This window comes from Lepisosteus oculatus, chromosome 2 (genome assembly GCF_040954835.1).
Source record: "Lepisosteus oculatus isolate fLepOcu1 chromosome 2, fLepOcu1.hap2, whole genome shotgun sequence".
NCBI classification, from domain to species: domain Eukaryota; kingdom Metazoa; phylum Chordata; class Actinopteri; order Semionotiformes; family Lepisosteidae; genus Lepisosteus; species Lepisosteus oculatus.
In genome coordinates this window covers 49,473,594-49,499,354 of record NC_090697.1, presented here as the reverse complement: position 1 = coordinate 49,499,354, position 25,761 = coordinate 49,473,594, and the positions used below count along the sequence as shown (strand labels likewise).

The following is a 25,761-nucleotide window of genomic DNA, read 5'->3' as shown; positions in this document are numbered from 1 at the left end:
TAACATTCTTGATTTTTAAAACTTAATTACTGATTTTCTTAATTTACAAAGCTTGGACACTGTTTTATTTTCGAAAACGGGACTGTGAAACCGTGTCATTTTAACTTTGCAACATTTGTGTAACCACAGTTACGCTGAGATTACTAGTTTAGAAAAATAATTTCCGTCTTGAGTTCTTAAATTTGTTTTGTCTTGAATTTTAAGTGTTAAATATTTGTAAAGTTTTTTAATTGTCTTTGTTTAAAAGTTTAAACACTACTCATAATAAATTATGAATTGTATATCATGTAAATTTTTATTAAAGTTATATGAAATCCTATGTTATAAAGCTAAACGACAGAATGTTAATAAGTCTTGTCTTAACGGTAAGTGCTTCATAATGAATAAATACATTGTACATTTGGAAGTGTTTGGTATTTTTTACATGTATATACTGTCGAATGACTTGTTTATTGAATATGAAAATATACATCATTTCATGTTATTCTAGATATAAAAATACAATGCGCAGTTGTTCAATAGAACATTCTACAATTAAGATTTTACTGATAAAGAAATGTTGTTATTACATATCTGTTTCATCGGTGCAATCAATATACATGTATTAGCAAATAATTCACTAGGAACTTATATGAAAACAGAAATGTTAAAAAAAAATTTTACGGCAAATGCACCGTAGTATTTAATAAAGTGCTGTTCTTAGTGTTTCAGGAATAGAATGTGTTTATTTTACATAGTTCTGACAGCTGTTCTCATTTCGTAGGACTGCTAGAGTACTTAAAACCTAAGTTTAGGATTTGCCATGATAGTAAATGCTTGAAATGTCTTCAAGGCAATAGTAATAAAATATTGGAGCGCGTTTACGATGAAGACTTATTTTGAAATCTAATTTAATATGGTTAACATAATCGAAAGTGGAAAAAACAATATAGTTTAATGTTTATTTTCGGGGTTTTTTTCCTGGCTACTTTTATTCAAATGTATTCAAATACTGTACGTATACTTTTGACAGCAGTGGGGTGTCTGCTTAGTGTTAAAAAAGACATTCGGGTTTTAACCTGACGTATGACACTATATCTATTTTTATATATGGTTGCTACCGGAGTTAGTGCCAATAGGAAATTTATCTTAGAGTAACCACTCTTTACTTCCACTAGCGGTTACTGAAAGGAAGGCGATAAAATTATTATTATGGATTATTGTTGACCTCAGTCTAGGATGTGTTATATTATTAAAAAACAAACAAAAAAGTTATGTGAGATAACCATGAGCAATTCAGGGTTTCCGTCATGGATCATAAATTGGAAATACGTATTGTGAAGTCTGGACAGAAGTGAAGAGTAAACGTCAATATCCAGGTGTCACTGAAAATTCTGAAAATCACAAACTCTTTTTATTATTATTACGAGATAATACAGTGAATGTTCTGTCCTTTGGATAGGTTACAGACAACTCAAGAGAAAATCAATTAATCATGTCTGACTTTGAGGGTGTAGCATTTCCTTGTCTTCAGTTTCAGATAAAAATGAGCTGAAAACCTTATGAAATAAAAATAGATCTTCCCTAGGATACAGTTCGAAGACGAGTAGTTTTTAAGGCATACTGATTAAAAGAAATAGAAAGCTGTATACACTGTGTCATTAATGCCTTTCATTATGGAAACATATTTGGCACAATCTTGTTTATTTTTAAAAATACTATGAATGACATGACATTGGTATGTAACTTGGTCTTGTTCATCATATATACATATATGATATTACATAAGGCTCAAATCTTAATACTTAAATTAAAGATTTAATATTATCTTTTCTAAACAGCAAAATGTTAACCTGTCACTGTACTGTACATCAACATGAGCAGGATCACACCTGTTATGAAACTGTGGCTGAAAATGAGTCTGGCTCTTTCTGTGTTGCCCAGAGTTCATAGGCAACCTATGTACAAAGGAAAGGCGCGTTAGAATCTGGGGCTATTTTTTTTGTTCAAATGGCCAAGATCTATTGGCACGGGGATTCATTTCATATTTCATCCAAAGCCGGCACAGTTGAGAATAATTTGTGAAGCAGTGTGGAGAAACCTGTATGGTTTTAGTCAATGCTGTAGTTAAAATGAGAGAAGCAGATAACTTCAGTTTAGTGAAGTCTCTTGACTTTAAATATATTTCTTATCTACAGTGGCCATAATAGGAATAACCAATAGTTCTTTTGTGAGTGATCATTCATATTTTGCTTTTTAAAAGGGAATTTTGAATGTCCATTTCCAGTTTTACTTTTCAGTTAATCTCTATCTGTTCCCCACTCATCAGTGAGAAAAACTAGTCGTACACGAGTTTCCCTCTTTGCCATCATCTTTGATTGTCTGTCTTTCCAATGCAATGAAGAACTTCAGTTTGAACCTTCTTTTAAGCTTCTGTTTTTATGATACACCAAATTGTTGTTCGAAATAAAAGTCAAGGCTTTGTTTCTGCTTACTGACAAATGCCAAGGCCTCTCGGTGATGCTGTTACTTTTGCCGTTGGGTGAAAACTCACAGCTAAAACACACATTAATTTCTCATCACATTTTCTAAAGTGTACCAGTAAGAGCCTAATATCATTTGTATTTTTTTATTCGTGGATTTCTCTTCCCATGTGTTCAGTCATTTCTGCATTTCTAACTTTCCATCTGACAAACAATATATTGTACGTCCGTGTAAGGTTTTTTTTTTGCATGATGTTTAAACAAAGTGGCTCCATTTGTTGCTAATCCAAATGCAAACACAAATTTGTGGAACTCTCAAATGAACACGGCTGAGTTTTAGCTTTCTCTACATTACATGCAGAAAGTAGAGTAATATGTTTTATAGGAGCAGGCATGATCTGTTGAAAGACCATCGTACAGTGTTTGCCCTTGCAAGACTGCAATAAGACATAACTGTAATAAACATTTCACAACTATAACACCAGTATTGCACTTCCTCATAGAAAGCTGTTTTAATTCAATATTTCACATCATTCTGAAGGCATGTACTGTACCTGACCTTAGAAAAAGACTGTGCTCAGGTAACTGAATGTGTTTTATTTACTTGTAAACTTTAAATGACATAATAGTCATAAGCCATACTGAAAGTACTGTAGTCAGTTTTCTCATAAAAGCTGGTAAGTTACTTTTTTAAACACCCCTATTAAACTGTTGTGAACTTCCTGTACATAATGTAACTTATATTGTGATCAGTTTCTTTAAAGATAGAATGAGGGTATATTAATCAGAGCAGTTAACTTGCATGTAATTCCAAGAACAAATGTTAATGCAGAGGGGAAACACCAGCCTTGTGTTTCCCAGCTGTTAATAGGAATTTTGTTTGCATTGTTGTAGATATTATAGTGCATCACACTGGAAGAGTACAGTAGCAGAAGCCCCATGGAAAGCTCACAAGATCTCAATGAACAATCGGTGAGTATAAATTGTCTCTGTTTATCTCCATATGTGTATGTGGTGGTACCTTATGTGATAAATATGATATGACATTTAATATGATAAGATGGCAGTGTTATTTATCAGACTGAGATGGGAACTGCAAAATATAAATAGTCTGAATGTGTTTTTTTAATTGAGGCATAATTATGGCAACATTGACAGCTACTGTAAGTGCATTTTACAACTACTATAAAATACAAATATGATAAAAATCACAATTATTCATTCTCCACTTCATGAAATAAAATTATCCAGCATTAAAAAGGAGCAAAAAGCAGTCCTGTAGCTTATGTACAGAGGCTATGTATGCAGAGGTTATTATACATTCTGGACAATACATTTTCTGTGTTTAATAATATGTTGGATTCCTAGATTCTGGGTGTCATATTTAATAAAACACATATTTTTATTTAATAAAATAATTATTTGGATTTGTACATCTTGATATATTTTATATGTAGATTTAAGATACTGGGTTTATTCAAAGTGAATCACAAAATGAGACAAAAATTAAATCAAACTGGATGTTTTCCCATTTCCAGTATATACAATAGGAATGAAAACACATTGTGCTAAAATTTTAGACCCCACCTTTTTCTGTATGATTAATACAACCCATGCATTTGATGAGTTTGTGATGCTTTTAATCACTAGTGTAAAAAACAAAGCATTGCAAACTCACTGAGATCTAGAGGAAAACTGTAGAAAAAAGTATTAAGATTGGACCCCTGAACTGCACTGTGCTCATTGTTTTGGTCTGAAGGCCACCCAAGCTTCAAAGTGTTTGGTGAGCAAAGTCAGTATAGCAGTGGCCATAATAAGAAGCAGATGTGGTTTAAAAAGCTTCTGCACAGTAGCCGCATGGCAATTTCAGGACTAACAAGCTCTCTCCTGGAAACGTTAGTGAACCTTGTATATTTCAGTCATTTTGTGATGATTTTGTATCACGTTAAAGTTGCAAAGATTTTTTAAATTGGAATGCATAAAATCCATACATGTATAGATTGATCCGCACTGTGAGATGTGACATTGTCGCTACTTGTGATACATTTCCAGAGACAGAGAACAAGGGAAGACAAGGGAAGACAAAGAGTTCTGATTGACTGCTCATTTCAAATGCAGTAGATTTGTACTTTCCTGTTAATTGCTTAGCAGCAGTACAAGTTTCCATTTAAAAATATTGGGCTTTTAAATACATCAGCTATGACTACTGTATAATTATGAATACTGCAGTATAAAGGGGGGGGCATCTTAAAAATAAAAAAAGATTTAGGATATTTAAGAGCTTATAAATGCGAACCTTTCTGCCATTATAATGTGGTTGTTAATAAAGCCTATGATGCTTGTTTTGAAAAGAATAAATCAATGGCCTGAATATTTGTTAGTTTATAGACACCCCGCTATTATAGACCCATTTTTGTTTGTTTAAAGATCAGCCTCTATTGTTAAGAAAATAATTTGGCTGCTAGCTCACTAGTTTCGTATTTCAAAGACGTTCGTAAAGAACAGGTGTAATTTCATCCTAGAGCCCTGTTTTATATAACAGCAAAGATTTTTCGTCCTAGCTATGCCAACCCAGAAAGTAACAATGGTTTTAAGTAGGGCAAGGACTATTAAATATGTTGTTTTTAAAGTTACTAAGGTGTAATGGGATAGGAGTGCAAGCCGATTCTGGCCAGGCTTAATATTTTAATTCTTAGACTTGAACGTAAACATAGTAAGTCCTGTGGATGTGTTTTTGCACAGTGTTTATTTTTTCAGTTAGTTGTTAGATTTAAATTCCCACACATCTTTAATTAATGACATGATAAACACAGCGTGGTTAATTTTGTATACTGTACCAATAGGATATGGTTTAATTAACAGGCTATTTCTGTTTGTTCTATCTTAGTACCTTCTCAAAAGATAAGCAAATTAAGGAGCATGTTTCAGAAACATTTGCCTGCTGATTTATTTAATTTTTCTTACTTTGTAATGTTCTAAATGGGGGAATAAAATCCCTAAAAATCTACACACAACCCATTAGTTACAGTAAGGTTTTGCTGATAGTACAAGCTGTTTCACATGTTCATGTTCATTGGAATTGACTGCGTGTTTTTTTCCTGTTTTATGTCTTTCTATTTGTTTGCTTTTTTTTTTCTTATCTCTACATGGCTTGTCCCAGCACAGTATAATTTTTGTTACAGTATTTGGAAGGGGTGTAGCAGGTGGAAATGGCAGTCTGTTCCCATGGACTATTTTTACTTTTCATAGCGCATTTGAATTTCTCTTTTGTAAGGGATGTGTCTTATTGCAGTGCTCTGGATGCTCGAAGAAGCACAAAAGGTATCTTGCTGCTAACAGTACTGTATATTGAGCTCCAAAGAAAATAATTAGAAAAGTGAAAGTTTAAAAAAGGTAGAAAATAAGTCTGTCATTGGCAAATGTAACTTAGACAGTGGTTTGAAGATGAAAGACCACAGTCATTTAGAAGAATAAACATGTTTTTTCCAGGGCTGCATAGTAAAACATTTTACAATCCAGAAAACCTTAGAACAACCTTGTTGATAGTAATTTTATTTGGTTTTTGGCACATTTGGCTTGCACATGTTCTACCTGTGCTTACCATTTTGGAAATTTAGACCCACTCAGTATTTTCAGAAAATTGCACTTTTGAGTGAAATGATAAGGCACAGGCTTCTGTAGGCTGGAATGGTGCTGTTGCGTTGAGAACTACATGGTATAATGACAGAGAACTATATGATGGGAACTGCAGAATTCTGGTGATTTTTTCAGTAGGGTGCTTTTATGTTCCTTAATTTCAACCACAATTTCCAGCTTTAATTTAACTCTAACATATCGATTTTATCAAACAATGGGAAACATACAATAAATCCATAAAAACTAGAGTTAGGTTATTTAGAAGAATAATAAGAACAGATAAACGAATGTTCAGTAACACAAATACATGTTAATGGGCCCAAGCCCAGAACCTAAACCCAGTCTATTACAAGATGATTCTACTGAATCTTATTCAGTTTATAATGTTTGATTGGCAGTGCAATTCATTGTCCACCTGAATTGTGACCGGAGTATACTTTATGTAAAATATTCCAATTTCATTCATAGAAAATATTTTAAAAATATTGCATAAAACAAATCTTAAGATATTTCTGTGAAGTTCTGTTGGAAAAATACAGAGGTTTTAGGAAAATAGCTGTTTGGACATTCAGTTTTAAACTGAATAAAGTATAAAGTAAAATCAGTTAAAAACTAAAGGCAAGTAATTGTGTCGCACAATACTTTGTTTATTCAGTTTGAGGAGAAGACTGAGTTATTGCATGCACATTTCTTTCTCTGAAATAAGAATTCTAGTATAAGTACAGTAATATTTAATTTCCTCATTTATTTTTCTTTTTCATTATAATGAAAAAAGCTGCTTAGTGTGAACACATTAATCCGGGCACTTGACTTTCTCACACTTACTTTTTTTCAAACTCTAACTGTTCGTAGTAATTGCTTGTTTTGCAATGCATACCAGCTGTAGTGCAGCTGTAAATGGAATACCAGTTACTGGCTAGTGTAATTTGATCAAGAATTAAATATCCTCTGATTTGACTCATATTTTTTTCAGTTTCTCACCCATGAATTTCAACTGTACTCAAACCTCGACACTTACTATTCTAGGAATAAAAGCAAAAACACACCAGCTTTGCAGCCATTATTGTGAAATGAGTTCTGGCTTGTAATCTTTTTTTAATGTCTTCCCTTCTCGTTTTTATGTTAAAAGAATGGATAGTAATGACAAATGGTGACAAAAAAATGGATTCTGAAGTAAAACTACCCTTTGAGGCTGACGGAACACTTGCACCGAGAATGCAATTCATAGGTCATAATACCGAGGATGCAAAACTCCATCTATCGATGATAGCCTTAATATTGCCTTAATATTCCCTGCTGGGACACATCGTGACATAAGTGTTAAAGATAATCATGGTCTGTCTTGTGAGAATGCATTCAGTAGAAGTACAAGGACAATATCTGAACAAAGGAGACATTTTTGAAAGTCTTGGGTTCCATCGTACTGTACCTGCCAGTCCCAGAGAGTCATCTTGGTCTCTCAGTGATCCAATCAGATGGGTTGGCATGACATGGAGCCCAGTCTGCCTGTAAGAAGAACCCTTCACTTCATTAGTCTATAATGAGACTGACAGCCACTATTGTAGGGCTTTTGTTTTTTTTATTCCAGTGACCTGTATTTACTTAATTATATTGATTTCCCTATAAATCTGAGCAGATTGTTAAGGCACTGGGTGAATCTTGCTTCAAGTATTAATAAAAGTAGTCCATTTGCTTTTTTAGATGCCTAGTCAAACGTCTGTTATATAAAGCTTCTTTCTTTCATATCTAATATACTGTAGGTGACACTATAACATTATTATAGTACAAATATATAGTATATAGTATATACTATATACTATATATAATGTATAATATAATATTATATAATATACTGTAATAGTATACAGTATAATACTATTACATATAATATTACATAAATAGTATATGTAATATATAGTATTGTAGTACAAATCAGCAATCAGATGAGTATGTTATCATTAAAGTATCAATAAACCTAGCAACTTCTAGCATAAACTCTTTGTTTCTGAACAGCATTTGTACCAGTTTTTCAAGCTTCAAATCTAGTCTTTCTAGATTTGCAATTTTTTTTTTGAAGTTACAAACACTACAAATATGTGATAATTCATATGTAGGCAGATAAGCATGACACACACCTTATCAATAATACAGCACATAGTAAATAAAATAGGTATAACATACTTAGCCCTAGAGTGCTTTAGTAAAAGTCTGTGAGCTGGAAGCACTAGAAGATGGACCAATTAGTATTTTTTGTGTTGATGGCCATAGTCTTACATAGCATATAATGTAAGGTGTATTTGAACTGAAACCATTTCAAACCATAGTCTCAGAGATAAACCTCCACTAAGAATTTGATTTTGACTCTAAAGATTGTGAATGCCGGTACTATAATTTGGACGTTAAGCTTTCAGTTCTAATCCACGCACTCTTAACAGCCAGGTTTGCTTAACAGAACATGGCTCTTTCATTCTCTGCTCAAATTGCCTACTTTTTTTTTGTTAGTGTTGAAAAAAAGAAGAATACTGGCGAATACACCAGCCCCTCTTGGGCAATGCAAGCTGCAGTGGTAGTGGAGCCAAGCAGGGCTCGCGTTTGAAGTTTGCAGTGTTTTGACTAAGCCGGGGAAGGTATATAGAGTGAAAGGAGGGAGGTGGGGGAGGTGATCTGTGACCTGGGAGGGCTGCACAGGGTTTTAATGTAATGCAAAAAAAATCTTTTAGCTTTTCCGTTGGTGCTGGAATGTACCCAGAGCACCAAATTGAGTGTTGCAGGTCTCTTTGCCAGGACCACAGACCGAGAGAGTCATGAAGGGTTTAGTGTAAAAAACCTAAGTTAATTTAAAACTGTTTAGGAACTGTATGCATAGTTTATATAATATATAAGGAGACATCGCTTGAGTACTGATTCCATTAAAACCAATGTTAGAAAATTGTTTAACAAAAATTGTTTTTTTATTGATTGTTCAGTAAAATTATTAGTAAGGGTGGCTAATTTATGATGATGGACATTTATATTTGTATCTTCCTTGCTCAAACTTTTACTTAATTTTTCTAAGTGAACTGGCATGGTGACAAGCATTTTGCATTTTTCCGATCCATGTATTCAGGATTTATGTATCTAACAACAGCAACCGTTTCATTTCCGACTTGCAAAACTATAAATATTGGTTTACTGCAGTTTCCTTTGCAGATGTTTATAGAATTTTTTTTCTTTACTGAATAATGATATTGTAAAATAGAAAATAGAAAACACCTACTTTATGTCACTGTGTCATAAAAATGACTGGAAGTCCTGTAAAAAAACTGTTTTTATTGCTGTGAAATTGCACATTCATTGTGGATTTTGGTTTTTGCAGTGTTTAAAACATACAGCCTTAGTAAAATGTTTTAGTAACTGTGGTGGAGATTTCCACCACATCAACTTTTTAGGAGAACAGTGGAAATATCCATAGTACCTAGAAGTCAAATGAGATGAGTCAAATGAAATGCACTGCTTTTATCTTGTTATTAGTATGTAGTGGGTCTCCCTGTTGTATAAGTAACCTTGCTTTCGCTAAGCAGCTGCATGTACATATCTACTGGACCACTAATAGACTGAGCCGAGAGAAACTCCCTTTTGTTCTACAGATAGAGCAAATATGCATGCACATCATCATTTTGATGGTTGGTGGACTTGTTGTACACCCAGTGACAGCTCTGTACTCGGATTCTGAAAGGTATCTTCAGTATGGGAGGTACTGCTCATTTCTTCTAGAGATCAATTCGTGTATGTGGCTGACAGGCTGCCCTTTCATATACAGTACCTTCCACTTATCCATATTTTATCAGTCATAGGCGAAAGATGTATTTCTCTATCTACAAGGTAAGAAATATGTGAATCCTGACTGTGATGAATATAGCATTTCCGAAGAATGCGACCTGTTTTGCTTTTGCTTATTGTGCACTTTTAGATAAAACGAAATCGCACCACTTTAAAATTTAATACCATTACATACCATACTGTGCCAAACGTACTAGTGATTGAACATAAAATGTAAGCTAAATCATTTCACTGCTTTAGAATTTGCAATGCATGGTTTAGATGACCTGATTTATTGTATTATTTATTGGAGATTGCATTAGCTTTAAAATGATTCATACAGAGAAGTGGGAAAGGTGATTTATATTTAAAAACCGATGCAGTGATACAATAAAATTAACCCATGAAATGTTCCCTTTGGAAGGATCTGTAGTAATAGAACATAAGATTCTGACATGTGCTATGTTTTCTCCTTCCACTGACCTTTTACCATTCTTTCTGTTGTGAAACTGCACTTGATTTATTTTTACTTTAAGGAACCTATTCTGAAAACTGTTTTCTTCTTTTTGGCAACATGTTCAGCTAGAGCGGAATAATAATTCATAATAATCCTAATAATAAATAAATTAAAATCACTGCTGACAGAGGCCACACACGGAGCAGAACCTCAAAGTTAAATTACAGCTAAACTGCAGCAGCAGAAGTGCTATTCACAAAAACACTGTTAAAAACCTGCTGAAATAATTGCTAAATCACTTCAGAAATTGTGGAGATGTACAGTAAGTACACAGAAAATGCACTGTCGTGTTTTTGTTCTTTTTTCAATAGGATGAACCTCTTAAGGACATTCATTTTATTCTTAAACCACCCCAGTGTACTTGGGTCTTGGGCTTCGATCTTTATCCTGCTAAAAAGATCTTTGCTATCAAACTTTCTGTCAATTTCTATCAGCTTACCTGGTGACGAGAAGATGAACAATAAGATAATGGTGCCACCATCCTGCTTGACAGTGGGGATGGTGTTGTCATGTGCATACAAGCTCTTTTAAATATTTTCTCCTGTCTCAGCCACTGAACTCTGTAACTTCTTCAACATTACCATTGGCCTCACAGTGGCATTCCCAAGCAGTTTCCTCTTTGCAGTTCCTGGTGTCTGCCACCTCTTAATGATCAGCCTCACCATGCGCAGAGAGATGTTAACTGTCTTTTAAATGTTTTATACTCTGACATGAGCCTTTAAACGACTTCATCCCTGTTTGTTTTGAAAATATTTTAGCCTTCACAGTTGAATCTCTGCTTGAAATTCACCCCCTGACTGGGAGGCCTGGGAGAGATTGGTGTATCTATTCTGAAACAATGGGAACCAATTTCATCGCACACAGACACAAACAGTAGCCACTCAACTAATTCTGTGGCTTGTTAAGGTGCTTTTGTTTACCTAAATTAATTTTAGGGTAGGATTTGAATTTTCATGCAAACATTACATTTTTTTTATATGAACTGTTTTCTTCTTTTTTTTTGCTTTGAATTGTGGGGAGTAGTATACTTACAAAACATATGAATATACTGCAACAATTAGAAGAAAGTAATTCATGTCTTCTTCATAATGTTCATAAGCTTTAAAGCAACAACATCTGGAAACTGTGCAAGGGTCTGAATACTTTTGCAAGGCAATGTTTATACATGTAGTATTATGCATTTGGTTCAATTATTGTATGTTCTGAATGAGCATTCCTTATGATAAAATCCAAGAATGAATAATCCATGTTTAGTTGTTGAAATACAAAGCTAATGTGTTCCACTAAATTTACAGACATATAATCAAAACAATACACAGGGCATTCATTATTTTCATGTTAATGAAGACCTGATTAAGAGATTAATCAGACTTTAACAAACCAAAGACAAAAATTGGGAAAACATTATGTAAAGTTATTAAATTCAACAAAGTTTTCACTTCACAAGAGGGTAAGTGGGAATTATATTCAATAAAAGCTGCATTTGTATTTTGCCAGTCCTGATTTATATATACATATAATGGAGAGTTTATTTAATAAAGCAATTACTTTTATTCTCTGAAGGAATAGGTTCTGAGTATGATTCAGTTAATGGCAGGTTTTTAAAGTAATTTGTTGAAATGTATTCAATTTGTTTGTGAACCTTCTCTAGGTGTAAATTGCTTTTTGTTGTATTATATTCGATTACAGGACAGTATACTTTCAGAGAATAAGACTAAATGTTTACCGTAACTAAGTTATTATGCAGCGATTACATTTGATGGAGAGCAAGTTGGTTTTTTTATGGAGTTCTAATTTGAAACACTTCACTTTATTTTAGGAAATGGTTCTCTGTATTTCTTTAACCACCTATTGCTTACTTGGCAACAGGAAGGAGCCCAGTACTAATATGATTTTTAGTAATGGTGGTGCATATGAGTTGGCTCTGATTGATAAGAAAGTTAAGCAAACTTGACAGGTTTCTGTGACACATGCAGTACTTGTGCCCAAATATTGCAGAGGCTGGAATCGTATTAACATTATGGAGTTCATCAATGAGCACATTTAACTTAAGGGGTTGAGCCCCTAGTGACATTATGATTGCTGTAATTTGGAAATTTTACTTGTGGGAAGACCTATGTTGAAAACAAATTTAGACTTGTAAATTGCCTTAATACAATTCTTATTTGCATGTCAGGATTTAAAATGAAGTATACAGAATGGGAAAGGTAACTTAGAAATGGCAGTTACCTAATAAATTAGGTAATACTTTAGACTGGGAGTTTCAAGTGTAATTTGTAGTTTCATATGGAAAGAAGAGACTTGCTACTAACTTAATGACAAGTCTGGTAGTACCTAGCTTCAACAAATGACAAATTGGTTGTGCATTGTCAGGTTATTTTAATTTATGAACACTTTATTGATGCATATTTAAGTGATAGTTGCTTGTTTGTCATGCACTTATAAACACTTAAATGTGTTTGCTTAAAAGGTGTCATACAGATGGCAGAGGGGTATCTGAATCTACATGGATATGCATGTTATTGACTTACAGTAAGTGTCCTGAAGCATTAAAAACAGTTAGGATCTTTACTGACATGTATGTATGTATTTTTCTACTTAATGGTTTACAGTATTTTATAGTGCTTTGAGATTATGCATCATGAAAAGTGCTATATACAATAAGGATTATTATTATAATGTCATCTTGCTGGGGCTACAGTTAGGTAGGTGGCAAGAGCAGCACAGCTCGTCAGTTTTAAAATGTGTTGATTTTCTGTCTCATTTCAGTAATTTAATTTCAATTAGGCCTTGCGTTTCCATTGATAATAAGATTGAAAAACAAAACCTTGCTCTTTAAATTCCTGAGGGTAATTCATATTGCTGGATGATAAAACTACAGTATATCCTGCCTTTACTATATCTCATGCTACAAAGCCTTACAGCAACCTCAGTGCTTTATTGTGAACAAATGAAGGTGAACTTTTCAACCATTTGTTTTTTCACATTTGCCTAACAGTCTTCTCCATTGTTCTCTTGAAGCCATTGTCTTCATGGTTTAATTTTTCTGAGAGTTTTTAACATTCATCTCAGCAGAGGGTAACAGATGAATCTGTAGCTCTGAAAGACCTGACTTCCATTTTACCTGAAACGACAGATTTCATTTTCACTGATATGTTTAAGTAATGTGTAGGCACTCACCCCAACATAGGTTATGCTGTATGACTGTGGGTTAGAGCTCAGGTCATGCCAGTCTCCAACTGTGCCAGTTGTTCACCCACGCTTTGGGAATCCCGGTCACAGTGGGCACAGAGTAGGATGGGGTTAGTAAAGCAGGACTCTCTCCGCTCCCAGCAACACCATGACCTCTGCAGCCTACTGGGTGCTTGCAGGCTAGTGGCGTGGTTGAGGAACATGCACCTCCCAATGGGTGCTGAGCCTCTGGTAAGGAAGAAAAAGAAAGTATGGATACATGATCATCATCATATTTCAGCACCTTCCTGGAAGCTTTTGTAAGCATTAGCCATTGTTATACAAAACAATCTGCTGGCATCATAATTAATAGCATTCTGTTGCCTGTGACTTCATCATGGTGGATTTCTCTAGATATACCTCATAACAAACTGACAACTGAGCAACGTCCAATCATATTTTGAGAGGTAAGTCATGTGAAATTACAAACGCAAAGAGCAAGAGGAAGAGCAATGGCCCTTTTCTACATTTTCTCTTTATGTTAGAAAGTCATAATGATCTTAATAATTATGGGTAAGTTATTTATATTCATAAAGAAATATACAGTAATTCTCCTATCGATTATTACTGGTATAAATGAAATATGCAAAAATGCAAAATGGTCACTGTCATCAAACTCGGCAGCAATATCAGGTGGCTGTGGACTTCATGGTCTTCTTTTTTAACCATGACTCTGGTAGAGTCATGTGACACAACAGGACGCTGACTGGATATTGCATGGAACTTGTCGCTTGGAATAGGATTGCTGTCTGCTTTGATGGATTGTGCTGTCAGCTGTTTACTTGAGCAATGACAGTAGATTCCTGGGTGTGTCATCCAGGGCAGTCTGTGTGGGATATTGTCGTATTGGATAGAAGTTTGCCGAGTAACTGCCTCAAGTATAAAGGGTCTAGCACAAGAATTCACTCTGGCTTCTAAAAGACTACTCTTTTTTTTTCAAAAATATCAGTATTTCAGTTTGAGCATCTGTTAAATGTACGCCCAGGTTAAATAAAAACTTTGTCTCGCATGCTTGTCAGAAATTTCAAACCGGTGCTTCTTCTTCCTACCCAATGGAAATGCTCCATCAGGTAGTAGGTTTGTAACTTCTAGCTAACAGGTGGGTTGAAGTCTGAGTTTAATTTGAGCCTTAGCCCACATCATTACGAGCTGTAGATTACTTTATTAACTCAGTAACACTTTGTTATACTGTGTACATGTTTTAGTTATTTACAGTATATTTCACCACAGCTCATATAATTATGTTTATAGAGATATTTATGATCATCGATCTTTCCTTACAAGCAAAATCTGAATTGTGTATGAATGCAAAGTTGATTATAATTCTAAGTTATCATAAAATTATAAGTTATAAGTTTATTTTGCAATCTGCCACAAAACACCAGAGAAGCTGGAATAGCTATTGAACTATACAACAACTAAATTACCTTCCTACTTTCCTGTGCTTTTGAAAATGTTTTTACTCAAAAAAGAAGCACAGAAAAAAAACAGTATAAAGCTCTATGTTGCAAAACTACCTTGCACAATATAAGTCTTCACTAACACATTGCTCTCTTGTTATGGATCAACTGAGCTTCAGAATAAAACAGGAATCACAAGAGATCAAGAAAACAGAGATCAGTGCATCTGCTTTATTTGAAAAAGAAGTGTTGTGTAAATTTAGTATAGAATAGTGGTTCCGTAAAAATATCATTATTTCAGTTTTCATTTAATAGCAGCACTGTTCACCATTCTAACTGGTGTTGTAAGAAAAGCAGGTTGCTTAACAGGAATGCAGGAATCTTTAGCTTGAAAAATTATTTGTATATAATTATTATTTGTATATATACAAGGTAAAAGTTGTACATATTTTTACATGTTCACATTATATATCTGAGGTACAATCTTCTTATTTGGCTTAATGCAGTATGTTTATGAAAATACCCAGGATGAAAAGTCAACATTATTTTGCCAACCATTTTAATTTTGCTCTGCCATGTTTTGTGTTGTAAAACACATCTACTCAGGCATTCTTGTGGTTAATTATCTTCTTGGATCTATTATAAAGGGGTGTAAGAAATTATTTCCACTACGGTACAAAAAAGGTTAGAATAGCATTTGAAAAACTCATGTTTTTTCACATAATAATGCTTGAAGAATTAAAGAAGATCTGAAAAATTATGAAGATGATAATGAAGATCACAATGTTTGAAGAATAAAATAATTAAATTTGGCAGAATTAATTAACTTAGTACTAGATTATCAAATCTGCTCTTCTCTATGACTGTATGCCATGCTCTAATGAGATGCTGTAGGTTTTACTGTGTAGAATGTAAACTGATACTACCTTGATGAAAATATTAGTCATTACGTGAAATGTTGGGTTCAACAAATCTTATTTTTTCATATCAGTATCACAGACTTGCATTTCATTTAATGAAAAGGAATGATGATTCATTCTCTTTGTTGTGCATGCTATCTGATACTGTGTGGAGGTGTCTTTCAGAACTGTGACTGCTGCCTTTTCAAGAGAAGGTGCACTTTGTGGAAGTATAGAGCAGATATGGCCATTGGCCTTTTCAAAAGCAGGACTCTGTGCCTTTGAAGTGTCAAAGATAAAGTCACACAGGAAGTATAGCAACAACTTCATAATTTAAATACTCTTCGTTAAATGTGTTAAAAATTATGTTTTTCATTAGCTAGTCTTACAAGTACATTATTTAATGTATAATGTATTCTTATGCTGCAGAATATTTGAATTTCAAAAGTACAAAAGTTACATAATTGATTTTTGTGACATTGGATGAAATGTTAAGATCATGTTAAACGCCATTGTTCACATTTCATTCTCCACAGTATTTAAATATGAATGGTACATTGACAGACTCATATCTAACTGCTGCTTATCTTCAGGAATTACATAATGTTGCATTTTTTCCAGCTCAATAAACATCTAAAATCAATGAGACAAAACCAATGTTGGATTTCATTTTATGTGCTTGCATGTATTATAAAGGAAAGAAAGAATTGTACATTTCACTGTGTGAATGACTGAACTAAGAATAACATTTTTTGTCTCTGACTGTGTTAAACTTTCTTCAACACAGTTTTTCTAAATTGATATAATAGAAATGATCACGATACATAAATCATATACAGTACAGTAAACACAAGAGAAAGATACAATACATTGTCTTGATTATTGTTTAAAGTTCGTAAATCATTTTTAACGTTTTTCATTTTGTGAAATGGATCTTTAACACTGTTCATGTGAAGATTTGTTTTTCTTTTCTTCTTTTAACATGTCTAGTATTTGCCTGTTTTTCTTCTAACACAGAGTCTTTGTTTTTTGTACTGTGATTAGATTTTGCTTCCCTTTTGAACTAAAAGGAGCAATACTTAAAAGCTTATTTTCAGAACACTACAAGCACTCGATTCTGACATGGGCCTCTTTTCTTGGAATCTTTGTTATGTTTTATAACTCTCTGTGAGGGGCATATAGGGCTAAAACATCCAGTCATTGCTTATTGAGAAATAGGAACATTATTTCTTGTCTCCTCTTTTCCTGGTGGATTTAATTTATGTTGCAGGTTTTTCCACCTCTTATGTTTATTTCTGCCATAATGTATGTGGTTGCAACACTGGGGCAGCCCCAGTATTTCCAAAATGTCAACTTGATGGGGAAGCATAGATTTCTTTCGAATTTAGAGGAGCACTCCTTGTGGCTTTGTTGAAGATATACAATAGAGTACGTCAGGAGCATAATAACTGCACTACTGCCTAATCCAAATTTCTGGACTACAAACATTTATTTACATTTATGTTATATTTAAATTTTTAATGACCACCAAAAGCATCTTCCACAAAGTATGAACACTTTTAACAAGCTAACTCACTATGCCTAATAAACAGAAATGAAGAATCTTTAGATATGCTCCATATATTTTGAATGTGTACCACAATTTATGTACCAAAAAACAGCAAAGTAAGGTATTCCTCGGGGGAACAAAGAGATACTTTGTGTTTAGTGTGAGTCAAAGATGACCTTTTCCAAGCAGTCACCTTTCTTGTTAATATGAAGGGAGAAGGTGCTAAATAATGCACATCCCACAGTCTGGACTGAAACCCCAAAAAGTCCGATGTCATCATCAGCATTATTTAAAAGATGGCACGCACGTTGACATCTGGGAGCCAATTCATCATTTAATTAAATTATCCTGTAATGAATATCTCCAGTAATGAGATTAATTTTAATTATTAATCAGGCGCTGACACAGGCACAAGACACCATGAATTAATAATGAGGGTTTTGTCTGTTCCATTCTAAGGAAGGACCTCCTTTAATGCAAGAGTGCTTTTTTATATAAAGTTACTTTGGGTTATTGAAGCTATAATCTATGTATCTGAATTGATTTTACTTCAGAATTATTAGAAAAGAAAGAAAAATAAACTCTTAATGCTGTTAGTGCTGCTGTTCATTATTGTGTTCGGATGTAGAGTAAGGCCTGGGTCATATTTCCATCTGTCAGAGAGAGACTCTTTCTTGTTAGCAGAGAACCTCAATGGAATATATGTTACTTTGCCCACAGAAGCCAAGTTGTCATGGAAACAGAGAGCTGAAAAAAATGAAAAGCAGAGTCAAAAACTTAAACTGACGAAAAAGCTATTTTTGTGTCTCTGCATGATTTTTGTGAACGTAACATTTGAAAATAATTCAGACAAAATGTAGTATACTGAAATTCTTTTCTCCTTCCTTTACAACACTTCTTCATACAGCTTGTACAATTACGGATGACTATTATTGCAGGAGTTTATAGGAATTCTCCTCAGATGAAGGAAAGCATAGGTTACACTCCAGACAGGGCTTTTATAGCTATGATCAGATTAGACTAACCAAGGGCAGAGGAGGCCAAATGGTTTACAATTAACAACATATGTTGAGGAATACGTTTCACAGCCAATCTAGAAGAAAAATCCTACATTTGTATCCATCAGTGAACTTTAACTTGTCAACTGAAATAAGGTATGGACCATAAATAGCAAACATGCAGTCATGCTCTCTATAAATGCTGAAAAAAAGTTGGACTGGCAACACATTTTTCAATATCCATTTTCTTTTAGTGTAATCCAAACAAGTAAATATATAACTGTTAGTAAAGTTGTAATTTACTAATCTGTACAAAAGTTTCCATTTAGAGCTTTTTATTATATACTGTACCTGTTATGCAGCTCTTCAGACATACTGTATGAATTTGATTATTCATTAACCAGTGAAAAATAATTTTTGAATGATAGGTGCAGATGTAACATAGGCGTGTAACAAAAATTGTGTGCAGGTCCATACGTATTCCTCTAAAGCGAAAGTTAAAATAATTTGTCCATAAGGATATACTGTAGCAAATAAGATGTGTTGCTGCTTTTCTGTATGACTGTTTTTATAAAGGTAAGCAGCTGTATGAAAAATTGGATCAATGTTGAAAATGTTATTTGCGTCATAGATGCAGTTTTCTGAGAACCAAACACAAAAATCAGACTTTGAAAAGCAATGTTATTTAAGAAGAAAATAAAAAAATACTAAGTGTAAGATATTGGTTTCATGCATTTGTCTTATTCTGTGAATGTAAGTAATTGTTCAAGACATGAAACTCAAAGCGGTGGAGTATTTGGGTTAAGTGTCCTGTCTTTCGCATTCTTCGTCTAGATGTTGCTCAGGCACGCATTGGTTTGCGCGAACTTCCTACTACGAAAATAAAAGGGAAATTTTTTGTAAAGAATAATAGTGGGGATAGTTTTACACCACCATAGGCATGTTCAAATGCAGGGGGTGTAACAATGTATTTTACATGAAAGGAAGCAGATTAAATTACCTTGCTGACAACAATTAAAACAAATGATGCTGAAGGCACAGGATGAGGTGGTAAATAGGACTAAGCGATTGCACAAGAACATTCTTGGCAAAAAGTTGGAGGGGTTATGATTGCAGTGAAGCTAAAAATGGGGAAATTACCTGCAAAGCAAAAGAAGGTTATGCCTATAATGATGACTGGATCTAATCACGTTTTGTTAGTGTAGGGCTGTCTTTCAAAATGTAATCATTTGAAACTTTTAATATGAATTAAGTTTGCTCTGCAGTGTTTTTAATCATTAAAAATATTAAACATGTACTGATATTATTTAATTTAGTCTTTTCTTTTAAGCTTTCTAATGAAAACTGTCCAAAAAAGTATTTCAATAAAATATTTAATGCTGTGCTTTCCTTTCTTGGCAAATTTGTGCCCATGGTTTACCTTACGAATATTAAGGTTATAAGAAACAGGGATGTACTGTACTCAGCCGTTTGGTCGCTTCATACTCGTCTGGTTGTTGGTAGTTTATTGATACAAGAACTTTATTATGTATGGTATTTGAGTTCACCAACAAATCACAGCCTTATGGAAGTTTATTTCACACTGTATATGTTTCCCAGATTATATTTCCTTTCGTTCCTTGTCAGTCTCTTGATGGAGTGTGTAGAGCACACTCTTAAACAAAACCAAATAGCCTACATTTGCTGCAACCAAAAAGAAAAATAACTGTGGAAATAAAACAAAGACAGAAAGCATTTTGCTTTCATTTGTTTCATCATGCTCATGGTCAGAGTCTGAAGAGGGTTCATATAAAGTGGAACGTTTCCAAACTAAACACCACACATCTAAAACTGGGAATATGATTTTGGCTTCATGGAAGTGAATTCCATTAATGTTTTTGCCTGTATTCCATTAGGCCTCTGGCCTCTGCTTTAAGTCTTGGCCAGTGATGCTGTTTACCTTTGAGAAATTCAATAAGAAAGACGGAGGTTCTGCTGTTAATACTTTTTCAGCCCTAATTGTTTGTTGATTTAGAGACAGTTGTGCCATTCTTCCTGTTTTGCCCTGCACAGTCCTTACAATTCTTGAATTTTTTAATACAACCATTTGACAGAAGGTGTGCAAGTTTTTTTTTTATATCCCACAAATTAATTCACTTTATTATGGTTCATTTATTTGTCTGATGCTTGCATCCAAAGTGACTTACAGTACATATGTATACATTTATATATGCATACATGAGTACACATTTTCCTGAAACAATTTAAGCGAAGCACCATGCTCAGAATTACAACAGCAGTGCCTCACTTGGGATTGGGTTTTAACCCACAACCTTTCAGTTATGAGGCCAGAATTCCATTACTCCACACTGCTGTATCTAATGAAGTAGGATACTTGGAATACCAATAGTATGTCTGATTTTTAAGTACCATTCTAACATATTATTGCTATAGCTTTCAACAGACTTCTTACAGAGTATAAATATTTTAATAAAGATTTTCGTAAGGCACTTAGGTTTTTGTACTACTTGGGAAGCTCGTACATCTGTCATCCTCATAGATTTACATGAAAATTTTAAATGAAATTTGATTCCATTAGGAATATTTTTTCTTGAAAAGCGGCTTTGCACTTAAAAGGGGGGAGAGACCATTTCAATGAATAGGCTTGCACAGCCTTTTTTTTTTGTCCAGGAACTAAAAAAAAAAAGGTTTCACTGACCTTCTGTACTGCGTTTAATGTCTCAAGTAACATGCAAATTATAACTTTGTTAAAACACCCAGATTCAAGAACATCAGAAGGTATTGTTTAAAAATATAATAGAATTGTTTCTCCTGATTTTTCTTACTTAAGGAAGGCATTTCTGTGCTGTCAATCCAGATCAGAAATCTAGTTGGTATTAAAAAGTGAAAGATTTTCATGATATTTGCATGATATTAAGATTTGTTCAGTATGCGGGGGGGGGTAACAAGTATAACAAGAGTTTTTACGGAATAGCGAAAGCTGCAGGAATATAGTAATTACCACACAGAGTCTGCGTAGCTAAACTACGGTTCTTAAGCCTAGACAACTGCATGAAGCACCTGTTTTACACGGAAATGAAGGATCTGAAAAAAAAAAATTATAATATAATGGGGGTGTTCTTTATAAAGGAAGTAATTTGGTTCTCAATGATCCTGTAAGACAAAAATGTGTTTTGCCCATGTTGGTCAATCTTAAATTGAAACGTTTTTTCCTCTTCTCTTTATTAAATGAATAGAGTGCACAGAAAATATATACTTTGGTATAACCTTGCATTAGAGACATAATATATAAGGAAAGCATTGCTAGCAGTGTAAAGCGACACTGAACATTTTGGTTATTTGACAGATATGTACAGTGTGTTTAGGTTTTCAGTATTAACGTGCACACAAAAATGAAGCCCCTCTAATTGTTTATTCTGTTCTTTACCTTTCATATCAGTTGTTTATCGGTAGAGAAAGAAAATATAAACGTTTGAAATTACAGTATCTAAAATATAATGGTCATTATTTTGGGCTGCTGGAATATTTTATTTCAGTACTTTCTTATTAGGTGTTCATTTTAAAGTTAATGTTTCTGGAACAGCACATTTGACTTAAATGTGGTTATAAATAATAAAGTTGTGTGTTCCTAACTTTGGGGAAACCTCGAAAGCATCCTGTATACAAATCTTTAAATTAGCTTTTTTTCTCTTAAAAGTTAATAGAACTAAGTTTTTACTTTGGAAAAATGCCATATATGGAGGTTTTCTTCCGTTTTTCCTGTTTTCAGATGGAAATTGCAAAAGTATGTACAACAAAACCTTGTCAGGGATATTGGTCTTTGGATGGTTTCCATTTCTCTTAAAAAAGCTGAAACAGAGCACTGTAATAATGTAAATTACAGGGTGTTTCAAAGTCACTTAGCCTGACCAGTTCGCATGTACCAGAGGGAAAGTTATTTGCTGTAGAGCTTTAAAACTTGGCAAGAGGAAACAGCAAGGGACAGGGAAGTACTGGAATAGTTGGCATCATACATGAGGGGTTCTACCATTTCATGTCTGTCCACTCGGCTACCTTCTTCTCCTTTATAGCTGCTTCCTGCCAAGTTTCATTGCTCCGTGTCAGACACTTTTTTTTTCTCAGAATAGCTGAGGTAACTTCTGAAGTAAGTACCCAGTATATTTATATGTTACATGCTTTGTTCTAACATGTTTCACAAGAGCAGAGAGCTTTTGCGTATCTCCTCATGTTTTTGCCAACGGATATAAAAAAATCGCTTTCGTACAGGGTTTGTTTGGTTCATTTTCTTTGCTGATTATTTTACTTATCATGTTTTGGTATAAGTGTTCATCCTTTTAGTGTGCATAACCTTTGTTTATGCCTGTAAAGGTAAAATACCAATTTTAATAATTTCAACACTCACATTCATATGTCTAGATGATGTGTGTTTGTTTTGGTAGGAATGGAACAATAAGATTGGCTGCCAACACAGCTATCATGTTAAGTACTGTACTAAGCTGGGTAACCACTCTTGCAGAGAAGCCCATTGTTTGTGGTGATAAAGAAAGGATAAGTAACACCGTGATACATTCTCAATTTGTTATTGAGGCTTCAAACTCCCTAGTATTTAATGTTTATAATTACATGCAAGTACTCACATAACTGTGTGGTGCAGGCCTTTATATAATATACTGGTCTATATACACAAAAGTCAAAGGTCTTGTGACAGAAGCATAGCAGGGAGAAATCTGTAGTTCAGTTGTTGGGAAGGTTCTTCTTGTTAGGTTGAGCAGTATGTTAAATTAGGTTTGGTTGGGATGATTAAATTGTGTTAATGACTAGGCTGGTACAATTAAGCAATTTCTGAGTTGTTGATGATGATGGTCGTTAGTCCAGCTTTACAGAAACAAATACTGTATTTGGTTATTGTGTTATTTTTTAAAATGTGTTTTACATTTTAAAAAATGAACCTTATACTCTCAGTTGGCATTCCTTGCAGTAAGTTATTTTGAGAGGTCAAAACTGGCTTGCAGTTTCATATAACTCCCATGTAAAGATAATGATCATATTTAAACATTTGGTTGAAAGTAGTTAGGTCATTTCTTTGTCTTTGTTAAGTACTTTTATGAATTAGAATATATTAAAGGGAATCTGTGTGTATCATTGTAGGATGCAGAGTTGTTTTGTACAGAGTGTTTACATACATTATTTCCTTAAATGAAAACCTTTAACATTTTGTAACAATTTAGCCACTGAGTAGACACATTCAGTGTACAATCTGTTGCAGGTGACCCTAATTAATTTATGTTAAGTCTTAAATTAAACAGCATTGCCTTAAGAGGTCTTGCTTCTTTATATTGTGTTACACTGTGACTAAATTAAAGCTATAGTTTGTGAAGAGGGCCGTCTCGTAAATTTATTGAGTCTGCATCATTTTTATGCCCAGGGTGTTTTCTAATTCCTCCCTGGTGCCTTCTCTATTGCTGAGAAAATATTTTGGTGTGGATGTTTATTAATGACCCTTGCAGCCTTCAAGATCCCATCTAATAATAAAGTGCTTGAGTTGTCAAGTGATGCCGTAAATGTCCTAATCTACACTGACAAGGGTTTCTCACCCGAATCATCAATCACATTTTATTAGCATTAATACAGACAGGACACAATTTGTCATTTAAATGGCGCAGTGGTGACAAAAACTGGTGCCGGCTATTTGTTGCAGGTGTAACTTTCACTCAAAGATGGTCTGATTGACACTTAATTGCTCGTACAGAGAAAGAGTGCCATCTTCAGTTCCACTTCTGCCTAAAATTATAACCCACACAGTCTGTTCTTGTCTCAGTCTTGTACTGTTCAACTTAGAGTCCCTCAGAGACCTTGCTTTCAGTTACTTCAGTGCCGGTCAGCTCCCCAGCTGCGGCGTGATACACTTTCCTTCTGCTTTGCTACTATCTTTTGTTTTATAACTGATAAGCAATATAAATGGTTTTTGTCGAAAGAAAATGGCATTACGTTTTGGGGAATGGCCAATGAGAAAATGTTTAGATAGTTTAGATCAATATAGGCTGTGTAACTGAATCACCAGTTACGACCAGAACGCATGAAGTGCAATGCGAGGAAGAATGTTTCTGGCTATAGTATCTGTTACCGACAAAACTATCCTAAACTTTTTTATATTTGCATTATATTGAAAGAATGGAACATACAGTATGTATGTATTTTCGAATGATATACGGTCTTAAACGTTTGTCTTATAATTGGTTACACTGGAAGGTATTTATAGTATAGCATAGGGTAAAGTTTTCCTTATAATTAGAATTAAGTACAAGTTCCACTCGGACCAATGGAATTAAGTACAGCTGTGGTTGAGATTGTGTTAGTCCACTTAATTTACACATAGGAAAGCCTAAGTAAGTTCCTTTAGTATGGTATACGGCAGTGATATCTTTTTTAAAAAAAAAACATGTTGCAAGAATATCAATTATACCACACTCATATCTATATCTAGTCCATCAGATAAATGCATAATTCTGTTTTCATGCAGGCTTATACCAATTATTGCATTCTATTTTTTTCATTTACTCTGTTGCGTTATAATAGACTAATTAAATTCTGAATTTGTTTCACTCTTTGAAGGACATCAAAGCACAAGTTGCTTTTATGAAAGTCAATTTCATGGTGAGTTCAAATGTGGTAACAAAGTTCATTCTAATTATGTAATCTCTTCTGCAAGCTTAGTTGACTGCTGCAGTTCTTGTGTCTTTGGGAAGCTCTCTTTTTTTGAACATGTAAAGGCTGTGATCTCTGTGTAATTTGCCAGCTGTGTGTTGTTTTATAATTAAACTTGTTATCTTACATCTTGATTACATTCATAAGTGCTGTTTTCACATTTCTCTGCCATGTTGCAGTTACTAAACAAAAACAGCTTGTACAGTTCTGTTTAATTTCTGTCAGTTAATTTCTGTACGTATTGCTGCCTCTTACTTTTAAGACCACAGATGATCACCACATGTTTCATATGTGTTTTTAATTAAAGTGCTAGATTAACAACAGTCTCACAGGCTAATTGCATGAGGTTCATACTGCACACTCAAAACAGAAAAAGAAAATAATGCATTCATTACATTTTAAAAATATTTAAAATAATTTTGGTTGTAAATTTTCATTCATACTGAAAGAAGGAAAGAATTGCTTATACTGTATACCTTGTATCCCCATAGTATAAATTGAGGGTTACCGTATGTTTGTGCAGTCTTCTAACCTGTAAGAGCAACTTGCTTAATGTCATTCTAATG

The 25,761-nt window shown here is 34.0% G+C and overlaps 1 protein-coding gene across 16 annotated transcripts in view; it reads left to right on the top strand.

Annotated features, from left to right (window-relative positions):
* Nucleotides 1-25,761, top strand: part of eya4 (EYA transcriptional coactivator and phosphatase 4) — a 93,998-nt gene that overhangs the window by 1,848 nt on the left and 66,389 nt on the right. For all 16 annotated transcript variants that reach the window (XM_015347438.2, XM_015347406.2, XM_015347445.2 and 13 more), the window contains exon 2: nucleotides 3,357-3,434. In XM_015347438.2, coding sequence (XP_015202924.1) covers nucleotides 3,424-3,434 — 11 coding nt within the window. In that variant the 5' untranslated portion in view covers nucleotides 3,357-3,423. The remainder of the gene's footprint in view (nucleotides 1-3,356; nucleotides 3,435-25,761) is intronic.